At 35.2% G+C, this 11,899-nt stretch overlaps 1 protein-coding gene across 1 annotated transcript; it reads left to right on the plus strand.

The window, feature by feature from the left end:
* Positions 1-5,464: 5,464 nt before the first annotated feature.
* LOC111884371 (zinc finger BED domain-containing protein RICESLEEPER 1) lies at positions 5,465-8,576 on the plus strand. The gene is made up of 3 exons (XM_023880679.3): positions 5,465-5,668; positions 6,283-8,235; positions 8,332-8,576. Exons 2-3 carry the CDS (start codon positions 6,288-6,290, stop codon positions 8,385-8,387), a joined length of 2,004 nt encoding a protein of 667 aa, XP_023736447.1. The 5' UTR covers positions 5,465-5,668; positions 6,283-6,287; the 3' UTR covers positions 8,388-8,576.
* Positions 8,577-11,899: the final 3,323 nt, after the last annotated feature.

Raw genomic sequence — 11,899 nt, forward strand, 5'->3', positions numbered from 1 at the left:
TATCAGAGTGATAGACTTGACCCTATTGCACAACTCTCGTTTGAGTCCAACCGTTCTAGGATTGAGTCTTTTACTCGAAGGATTATCTGATATCTATTGCATGTGACTGTATTCATGAGGTAGCTAATTGACATTAATGGGAATCCTTTGGTAGCTGAGGGCAGGGTGAGGCTGGGAACCTAGGAAAGCCTAGGATATGCTTCGGCGGGTTAGTGGTGCAGATTATTGAGTTTTGGCACATTGGTTTGAGGAAGTGATTTAGATGATTCAGGAGGATTGGTGAGGAAAGTATAGATATTGTGGAATGTAGTATTGGGCCCGTACTACTGAAAGCATAGGATCCATACTCAAATCGGTGAGAGTGTTGGAGAATCTAAGAAGCTGATGGTAGGATGATTCTTGAGTATGTTTTGATCATTGGTTTGTGGTATTTCAGTTTGGAGATGAGCTCTTAGGGAGGTGTTTCGGGTTCGGTATAGGGTTGCGGCTCAGGTGCGGGTGCTGAGCCATGTAGCGAGCAGTTGCGGGAGTTCATTTCATCAGAGATTTCTCACAATATTTTGGAGATCTTGGATGCGCGCTTGGGTGCGATTCGTGCCGAGGTTGTGGCCATTGTTGGAGCTCGCACTTCGTCTTTCTGTGAACAAGAAATCGATTTGGAGTGCCTGGGGAAAAGGGGGTTAGATCCGATGCAGACAAGGGAGGGTCCCGGGAAGAGGCCCAAGACTTCGGATCAACGATTGATGGGCCGATAGGGCCAGATTCAGTGCAACACGTGTGGGAAACGGCACAATGGAGTTTGTCATTCCATGGGTATGAGTTGCTACAAGTGTGTCAAGGTTGATCATGTCAGCAGGGATTGTCCTCGGGGGGGGGGGGAGCCCGTTATGTTTTCTTTATAACCAAGTAGGCCATAAAAGGGTCGTCTGTTCGAGAAGGAGGGGAGGAGCAATGAGTGCGTCTGCTTCGGCTATTTTGCGAATCTCCGATAGTCGAGAGGGTAGGGAAGGAGCCTCAACGGGGAGGAGCTGTGATTTGCAGTGTTAGTTAGGGGAGGTTAGGACTCCAGCAGGCAATGTTGCGGGTATGTATCTTTTGCTTTCTTTCAGTTTATTCCGTATTTTGCTGATTGGAATCTTCCATCGATTTGAGTAAGTGTATCTCTGGTTTATTTCTATGCTTAAGTTTGAGTTATATCTTCAAGTAATTTGAAATTATATTATTTAATTAAGATATAATCATAAATTAATTGGAATTAATTTTGGGATTAATTGGATTAATTAAAAGTATAAGGATTAATAGTGTCAATATCCAAAAGTTGAAATCTGACTGATTCTAGAACCTCTCTAAGAGAGGAGACAGTTCTAAGGGGTTTATGGAGCTTTTCTAGGAGTTTTAAGAAGCTTATGGTTGCTTGGGGGGAAAGAAAAGGGTTAGAGTTACCCAAAAGGAAACTTGCATTTTATACACCTCCTTAAGCCCTATAAATACCCTAAGGCTTAGGGTTTTCAGATTACACTCTGTCAAGAAACCCTAGAGCTGAAAATTATACCTTCTACTCCTCTCTCTCTTTAAAAGCCTCCAACTGCTAGGGTTTGGATGTGAGCCATCAGAGGCAAAAGATTTTTGGTGTTGGATTTCTGAAGTTCTACAAGGAAGGATTACTAGTTTATTTACAAAAATAAACTAAAGGTATGTTTTATATTATCCCTTCACCCAAATTGAACATAGCAATGTACTTTAGGGTTCTTAAATTCAGATTGTTGTTTGCATATCATAGTGAGAACATCGATCCTTTAGGGTGTATGCGAGCTTAGGGTTTTAGGTTTTCCGTTAAAAATATGATTTTTTTACCTATAAAACCCATCAAATATACCCTTAGACAACACAAGATTGAGGCACCAAAATTGGGTTAATAGTTGCTAGAGATTTATTTGTTTAAGTGAAAGTGCCAATTATAATTATGAGGAACAAGCTAAATGCTTAAGGTTTCTCTCAAGGTTTTCACTCAAGATTTTTCCCTCTTTTGCAAATGAATACCTCATCACCTTTTATATATAGTGGAAATATACATACGCTGAAATGGTTTTGGAATCCTTGTTTGTTGGTTCTAAGTTTTGAGTAACAGACCCCCCCCCCCCCCCACTTTTCTCTTACTATTTTATTTCCTTCATTGAATCTCAACTTTGAGAAATGGATAGTCTGCCCAAACTCATCTTTGAAGTACTATCAGTTAACATCTAGAGGTTTCCACTTTGTTCTTGTTGACAACTTATCTTTGAAATGTTAAATGGTTCAATTTGTGAATATAAGCTTGAAAGTTAATTGATTTTGCTATTAAAAGTTAAAGACATGATTTTATAAGTAGAAGTAAAGATATTATTTTAAAATTGAAAGTTACTATATTTATGATTACAATTTAGGTTTGATATTATTTTAACCTTATTAACCAATGTATAATCATTATTAGAAAGACACTACAATTAATCACTTTCAACTATTTACAAAATATTATTTGGGTTGTTTAAGTTAAACTAAAATTTATATTTAAGTTGACCCTGTAATTTTATATTCAAATTAATAATTTAAGCATTTTATACAAATTGTTCCAAAATTGTATCTTTGAAATGGTGATGGTTTACATAGAACAACATTTTAAAACTAATAAATTAAGTATATTATGTTAAAAGTTAAAAAACATAATTTTATAAGAAGAAGTAAATATATTATTTTAATATTAAAATTTAGTTTATATATGATTATACTTTAGGTTTGATATTTATTTAACCTTATTAACTAACTTATAATTATTATTAGAAAAAAAATTGAAAAGTCATTGAAGTTTCAAATTAATGTGGTGAAAGGAAAAATGCATGAGAGTTTTAAATGAATGTAGTGAAAAGAAAAATGTTTCCTTTATAATATAGTATGATGATATGATGATTTGAATAGAGAGATTTTTGAGATATCTATGTTGCATGTGAATAATAAATTAGTAAGGTGTGGTTCATACTCTAAGAGATAGTAGATGCGAAGGTTCGGATCGAAGATCTTCGCGAGACAGCCCTCTGGCCGGGGAGGGACTTGCTATCGTAAACTTTTTCCCGGTGTATGTGAGGGTGACGAACTCCTTTTTGTTCGGTCATAGGTTGTACCCGGGCCTGTACACACCGCCCATCACACCCTGGTCGGAGGACTTTTAATCGTGAGCTACCAATATTAAATTTTATTTTGTGGGTTTTTTCTTTGAATAGAGTTATAGAAAAATAAAAGACTTTATCATTGTAATTTTGTCCATTTCTTTATCCTATTTTCATGTACAATGTCTATTAATGTAATTAATTGCTTTCCATGAAGAAAAGTTGAACATGACAATTACAATATAGTTATCAAAGTGTTTTTGGTCTAGCCGATATCTTTTGTTCTTAATTTTTTTAACTTTGTAAAAGATTTCATTTATTTTTTAAACTTTTGTATTTATCCCTCATTATATATATATATATATATATATATATATATATATATATATATATATATATATATATATATATATATATATATATATATATATATATATATATATTCAACAAGGAACCATTTTAAACCTCAAAACTAAAAATCCAATCTTTTCTTAACTTTTAGAACAAGTTTTTCATCAAAAAAAAAAAAAAAAAAAAACTAAAAGTATAGATATCCATAACTTTTTATCCTCCATCCATTGATATTAAATTTGATAAAAAAAATTGATATGTTCAGATTCACACTGTGAATTTGTTCAGATTCATATTGTGAATTTATAGAGATTCACCCTATGAAATCTGTGCAGATTCACAATATGAATTTGTGTAGAAAATCATATTGTGAATTTATAAAAAATTAATGATTTATAATGTAGATTCACAATGTGAATCTGAATAGATAAAAAAAATAAAAAAAAATTTATCAAATTTGATATCACGGGAAAGAAGATAAAAAGTTTTGAATTTATATATTTTTAGAATTTTTTTGATAAATAATATCTAAAACTTGAAAAAAATAATACTTCCTTGGTTCTATGGTTTAAAATTGTTGCTTGTTGAACTTTTGCATATATATATATATATATATATATATATATATATATATATATATATATATATATATATATATATATATATATATATATATATATATATATATATATATATATATAAAATTTTTTCTAATAACTTTCGTTCGTTAACTTATAAAAAATTTACATTTTTATGTGCTTATTTTTATATATGTTTCGTTATAAATTCAAAATGATCAACATTTCTACGTAAATTTAGAACTTTCGTTATGTGTTTTTTTATGTATGTGTTGGTATAAATTCAGGTTTGTCTACGTTTCGACTTACTTTATTTATTATATATATTTTTTTAAGTTTTCGTACTTATTTTTATGATTTGTCGATTCCTATAAGCTAAACTTCTAGAAGTTCGACCATTATATAGAGAGATCCATATACTAGTCATGAGCGATAACGAACCCTAGAAAGGTGGAAGCAATAGTTTCTAGGGTGAAGCCGAGCCATTGGAACTTGAATATCTCATTAAACGTCAAATATCCCTATGATGCTAGCAAGTGAAAAGGAAGAAGTCCCCATGACGTGTGAGTGAGCTCAATCTTTGCTCCTTCATTCTTCATAACAACCATAACCAAGCTACCAACTAATACTTATAAGTCGGGTCACATATAATATGTTTTTTAGTATTTGAACTTCCATTTATTAGCTAAAAAAAATCTTAGTTGTTATTTTTATGCAGGTGTCGGTATAAATCAAACTTTCTTTACGTTTCAACGTAATTTTGTGTATGTTTTCGTTCTTATTTTGATGTATGTTTCCTACGTATGAGTTTGGTCATATATAAAACACTTTTATTCAACGGTATAAATTTGAGTTAGTCAATGGTACCGACCCTTGTTAGATGTTTCACTGACACTTGTCGCCCCTCAACTTTGTAAAATGACATTTTTCAGCATTTTACTTCGTAAAATGTCACTCTACGACACCTAATTTTTATCAATATAATTATCAAAATTCAAATTAGCACTGCTGACAAAATACTATGTTTATTATCTAATATACATAAGTTTGTTTCCTTCTATATTTTGAAGAATTTGGTTGGCAATCACCATTCTCATGAAATTTTTAACAATAATCAATTTAAGTATGTTATATCATGTCCATCTTCGGATAAATATAATATTCAATTAAAATCATAACTTGAAAAATATTTTATTATTAATTAGATTTTGTTATAATATATTTGAGAGAAGATAGACCTATTTAACCTTCTGCACCAAAAGTCCAAAACAACTATAGTTGGTGTTTGTGAGAGTTTTCAACATATTGAGTTTTTATTTATTTATATGTTTTGAACTTCAATTAAATAGCAGCCCAACAATGATTTGAGCATAAGGCCCAAAGTTCAGTGTATCGGGTTGGCGCCTTCTTACAATCTTACGGCTGCTCCAATCTTGCCCAATACTACATTTCTATCTCTCCTGCAAATCGTCTCTCGTGGGATTCATCTCCCAGAAAACACCCTTTTAACGCTATCCACCGAAAATCTAAACCCTAAAAATTCTATTCTGTATGCGTTTCAAATTTTCTATCTGCAATCGCAACTCCTTAACACTCTCTGTACGTTTTCTCTTCCTCCTCTCTCATATTTCTTTGTGAATTGTTTATGCATGAATTTCAAATTACGTGTCTGGATAAGTGTAAGCTCATCAAATGGTTTCATGTAGTCCCGTTTGTTCGTTAGTTTTTGTATTTTAAATGTAAAAGGGAAACCCGAAGTCCGATTCTTTTTCTCATCGGCGTTTTCCCCGATCCGATTCCAATAGGGTTTTATTTAATTAAAAACCCTTTGGCTTTTACCCGATTACGCGGGTTGTCTTAGGATCCAGTTCGGGTCAAAACTGGGTTTTTTTTACATATGGGTCGGTTATTTCTCCTGCAAACTTTGCCGAATTACCTTTGAGGATTTTCAAAGCTTGATGATTGTTCCTTCATGTTCATTTCTAAGTTTGAGTTCTTACAGTTTATCCGTTCATATATGAGTTGCTGGTTTGAGTTTAAATTATGTTTTATAAGAAGTTCATGGTTATGTTTTTCTTTTGTTATGTGCATTGTGATGTAATACCTTTTATTTGGAAGAGGTTATATGCTTTTTCATATAATATGCTATGCGATTTACTGTATCAAACATTTCTAAACCTGTTATATCATAAATTCTTTTTATTTGGATGCAGATTCAATGGAGATTTCTGATGAGGCTGTACTAGTTGATTGTAGCAGATTGAAATCAGCTGTGTGGAAAGACTTTGATCGGATCAAAAGAGGTGATGCCTGCGTTGCTGTTTGTAAGCATTGTAAGAAGAAACTCAGTGGTTCAAGTACCAGTGGAACATCACATTTAAGAAACCACTTAATCAGATGTAGAAGAAGATCAAATCACGATGTATCTCAAATGCTAACATCAAAAGGTAAGAAAAAGGAAGGATCTTTAACACCTGTAAGTTTCACATACGATCATGATCAAACAAAACCCGACATCCCCAACCTCATTAAATACGAACAAACCCCAGTAAAAGACAGTCTTGTTACTTTAACCACTGGTAACTTTGACTACAAAAGGAGTCGATTTGACCTTGCTCGCATGATCATTTTACATGGGTACCCTTTAGCTATGGTGGAACATGTTGGGTTCAAAATCTTTGTTAGAAAACTTCAGCCATTGTTTGAGCTTGCAACGCTTGATGGAATCGTGGCTGATTGTAAAGAAATTTACCTGAAAGAGAAACAAAAAGTTACTGAAATGCTGGATACCCTTCCAGGTAAAATCAGTTTAAGTGTCGACACATGGTCTGCAAAAGGTGATGCTAAGTACTTATGTTTAACTGCACATTCTGTTGATGAAACTTGGGCATTGAAGAAAAAGATTTTAAGTTTCATAAACATCGACCCTTTTCTAACAGAAGACATGGTTTCTGAACTTATCATGAGCAGATTAATGGAATGGGACATTGACCGAAAGTTATTCTCTTTGACTTGCAACAATTGTCCAATTCATGACAACATTGTATGCAAACTCAGAGATCGTTTATCACAAAACAGGTTTCTTTTATGTAATGGTCAATTATTTGAAGTAAGATGTGCTGCAAATTTTATAAAAGTCATGGTTGATGATTGTCTTGAAGCTTTATCTCTAACAATCTCCAAAATCCGTGAAAGCATCAAGTACATTAAAAGCTCACAATCCGTTACTGAAAAGTTCAATGAAATGGTTCAAGAAGTTGGAGTAAACAGCGAGAAATCGTTAAATTACGATAATACCCTTCACTGGAATTCAACCTACATCATGCTTGATGTTGCTTTGGAGTACAGAGAAGCCTTTTCACGTCTCCAAGAACAAGATTTTGCTTACACAATGTGTCCTTCAGATGATGATTGGAGTCGAGCTTCTACAATCACTAGTTTCTTGAAACTATTTGTAGAAGTTTCTACAGTTTTTGCAGGAAGCAAACATCCAACTGCTAATATATATTTTCCTGAAGTTTGTGACATTCATTTACAACTAATCGACTGGTGTCAGAGTCATGATGAACATATAAGCGAGTTATCTTTAAAAATGAAAAACAAATTCGATGAGTATTGGAAGAAATGCAGTTTGGCTTTAGCAATTGCAGCAATTTTAGACCCGAGATTTAAAATGAAATTGGTGGAGTATTATTACCCTCAAATCTATGGAGGTGATGCTCCTGATTGTGTAGATATAGTTTCTAACTGTATGAGGGCGTTGTACAATGGGCATGACGTGTACTCCACGCTGGCGTCTCACAGCCAGGTAGGCGGAAGTGACACGAGTGATACGAGGGACCGGTTGACCGGGTTTGACCGGTTTCTTCATGAAACTTCGCAAAGTCAAAATGTGAAGTCTGACCTTGATAAGTATCTTGAAGAGCCTTTGTTTCCTAGGAATATTGATTTTAATATATTGAATTGGTGGAAGGTTCATACCCCGAGGTATCCTGTTTTGTCAATGATGGCGAGAAACATTTTGGGAATTCCTATGTCTAAGGTTTCATTGGATTCGGTGTTTGATACTGGAGATAGAGTTCTTGATGAGTATAGAAGCTCATTGAGTGAAGATACTTTGCAAACTTTGATTTGTGCACAAGATTGGATGCAAAATGGTGTACAAGGTTAGTGTTTTTTGTTATTCTTATTATTATTATTATTATCATTTCTTTGTTTGACTCGATGGTTGACTAATGGGATTTTGTTTGTGTTCGTGTTAGATTCCAGATCATCTTCGAGCTCAACTGCTTTGGCCATTTGTTATGATGCAAATTAGAATGAAGTTGGTAACAAGTTCTTGCTTTGCTAGTCTTTTGTTAGAAATTGTTTTGAATTTTCAGGTAGAATTGTTTAATGATTTATCTGCTTTTAGCTCATTTTTTTTTATATATATAGAGCTGCTTTATGGAATATCGTCATGACTAATGCAAGGGATTTAGTTCTAATATACTAATGCATTCGAATATTTACTATATTGAAGTTAAATTATTATCTCATCATGAAGATTGAAGGGGCATTTGGTTTAATAGCAACAGTTGATTCTCTAAGACCTTTAGGTTGTGATACACAATGTTTTGGTAAAGTTTTAATAAACAATTTTGTATTAATAATCTTTGAAGTTTGCAATGAAGCTCAAATGCTTGTATGCAGAATGAATGCTCAACATTTTGTGTTAAGGGTAAAAGACAATTATATTGTTTTACGACATAATGAACAACACAAGAATATTCAACTTTGCACAGAGCCTGCCCCACCACCAAACGGTATAAACAAATAAGCTTGAACCGGATCCAAAAATCTACTCGGTTCGAATGGCATCGGATCAGGGAAATACTCTTCATCATAATGGGTCTCATATGTCGTCCAAAGCACCTGTTACACTGCAACATATCACATTAGAGACATGAATTTACACATTTCACCCATCTACTTTCTATGTTTGCACATTCCATCCTCTACAAATCGTGAACCATTCAATTCTTCAAACTAGTGTTATACCTGCAGACGGACGGGTTGGCCGATAAATTAGTTTTTGAGTAAATTACAGAATGGTCCCTGTGGTTTAGTCAAATTAGCAGTTTTAATCCGTGGTTTAGTCAAATTAGCAGTTTTAATCCGAACTTCGAAAAGCCAATTATTGCACTTTTGATCCTTTCGTTTAATTCTGATAGTAAACATCTATTAAAAACATATAAAATGACTAACAAACCCTTCATTATGTATTTATTGTAATTTATTAAGTTAAATCAGTCACCATGTCCTCACCTACTCCCACCTATATGTTCATGTGCTCCAACAATGATGTCTTCGAGGATGGTCATCTTCTCCAACAAGCCATAGAGTATAAAAGCATAAGGTGAAATCTAAAACCTACATTGAATAACCGAATGATATCATAATCTAAATCAGTAACCAAAATCAAAATAAACCCAAACAAAATGACAATAAAAACCGAAAACAAAATCTCAGGTTCCAAAACCTATCACACTTAAGACGTCATGTTGAGACTCGGGTCCAAACCAATCAAAGAACAATAGTGACGATTTTTGAAAAGGATTATATGCTTGGAGACTCACATCCAAACCATACCCTTGTTTATGTGTTTCCACCACTAAATCCTTGCAAAAAGACAATGATGAATTCAAAAGCAGAGCATAATGACTCGATTTTGTAATCAGAAGGCCTAATTTATTAGAGATAAGTTGCAAATTCAAAATCATGGCATTAAAGGACCCCAGGCGTTGCTGTATTGCACCATCATCCAACACCCATCGTTGATGCCAAACCCTATGATGATCTTCGATCTAAATCAACCGTACCCATCAACCTTCAACTCTTTACCCTTCCCCCAAATCTCTAGAAGTCAAATGTCTATGACGGTCTCAGTGACAATATCAATGACGATCTTACGTCACATAGCACATGTTGTCATGCAAATTGTTCCCTCCACTGAAATCGGGTCCACACAACAAACCGACCAGGATGTACGAGCGGTAGTTACCATGAGAATCCATTTTCCAGGTGAATAAAGAGAGAGAGAGAGAGGAACAAGGGCGATGTGAGAGATCCACAAATGCCACGTTCCTACCCTCAATAACTACCATGGCTCAGATGCATCGCCCACGCAGGAAATCGCTCTTGGAAGAAAGCCATGCAGGCGAGGCCGGGGCACAAAGGTGCACAGGCGCTCACGGAAAAGATACTCCGCGTGGGAGTATATTGGCCCACTATATATAAGGACGCGGCCAAACTCAGGAAGAAATGCCCGGAGTGCCAAGCCTTCGCCCCTTTTCAAAACCAACCTGCCATGCCTCTAACCAACATCAGCAACCCTTGGCCTTTCCATCAATGGGGCATAAATATTGTAGGACCGTTCCCGGTTGCCCCGGGGGGATTCAAATTCCTGCTAGTCGTTGTTGATCACTTCACCAAATGGATCGAAGCTGCACCATTAGCCACTGTCACAAGTAGGAAAATGATAAAGTTCAGTATCCTCATGAGATTCGGTACCCCCATAGTCCTGATTAGTTACAATGATACTTAATTCGAGGGTAGTCGTTTCAAAGAGTGGTGCAAGGAAGAGCAAATCCATCGATGGTTCACCTCAGTAGCCCATCCTCAGGCCAACGGCCAGATTGAGGTATCAAACAAGATCATTTCCAACAGTCTCAAAAAGAGTTTGATGAAATCGAAACCAGCTTAGGTCAAAGAGCTACCAACAATACTCTGGTTGTATTACATGACCTCAAGGTCTAGCACCGAAGAAACACCTTTCAACTTAACGTATGGCACGGAAGCAGTACTCCCACTCGGAATCACAAGCAGATCTTTACGAGTAACAGAGTTCGATGCGAATACTAATGATGTTGAACTCCGTCAGAATCTAGACGTACTCAATGAAAAGCGCGAAGCTGCCCAACTCCACCAAGCGACCTACTGTTACGCCCTGGGATCTAGATCTCGTGACAGGACGTATACTTGTACTTCCTACAGCCGTGAGTATTACTAACACCTAATCCCATATTGAGAGGAGACTAGGTTAAACTATTCTATGAGATTAAAAGCAATTGACTTCAAACATAATTTTATTTCATAAACAACTACCCTTTAAATAGGGAAAAACAAAAGACTCTAATAAGGAAACAAAGATCACCCAAATCGACTCAAATACTAAATGATCCTAATTATCAAATGTAAAAACTGAAACAAAATAATTCCCTAAAATAAGATATTTTCCAGAAATTAAAAATACTTATTATCCATATGATTCATAACATTACTCCCCTCCTCCGCATTGAGCTTGTCCTCAAGCTCAATAGTCACCCATTAGCGTCATCTTCCTCATTGTTCATCATGATGCAAAAGAGCTTGGCACATTTATGCCCAATAGAGAATATTTCATCACAGTTGAAGCACAAGCCTTTTGCCCGCCTCTTTGCCATTTCTATAGACGTTAGTTTTTTCCAGGCCAGATTTAGTGTTTCAGCTTTGTAGGTTCCAGCTCCTCCTTTTCCTGCTGACTCTCGTTTTTGGCTTGCAATCGAGGTTTGGTTTCCTGTAGGCCTGACACCTATTGGTTCTCCTGCTTCTGCCACCCTTAGCTCAATTTGTCTGGCTAGATTCATGGCATAATATAGAGTTATGGGTCTCGCAAATTAACCTCATATCTTATCACGTTCATTAGCCCCGCACAAAAGTGCCAAATGCTTTGCCCGGTGTGACCCTCGTCGTCCTACCCAACAACAATTCGAAGCTTTCACAGTAGTCTTCTACTGTCCCAACTTGTCG

This window comes from Lactuca sativa, chromosome 3 (genome assembly GCF_002870075.4).
Source record: "Lactuca sativa cultivar Salinas chromosome 3, Lsat_Salinas_v11, whole genome shotgun sequence".
Classification (NCBI taxonomy): Eukaryota; Viridiplantae; Streptophyta; class Magnoliopsida; order Asterales; family Asteraceae; genus Lactuca; species Lactuca sativa.

Excerpts from the sequence above, each read along its gene's own strand:
- LOC111884371 (XM_023880679.3), top strand. The coding sequence starts at position 6,288 with ATGGAGATTTCTGATGAGGCTGTACTAGTTGATTGTAGCAGATTGAAA. Across the intron at positions 8,236-8,331 it reads GATGCAAAATGGTGTACAAG|ATTCCAGATCATCTTCGAGC; the intron begins GTTAGTGTTTTT and ends TGTTCGTGTTAG.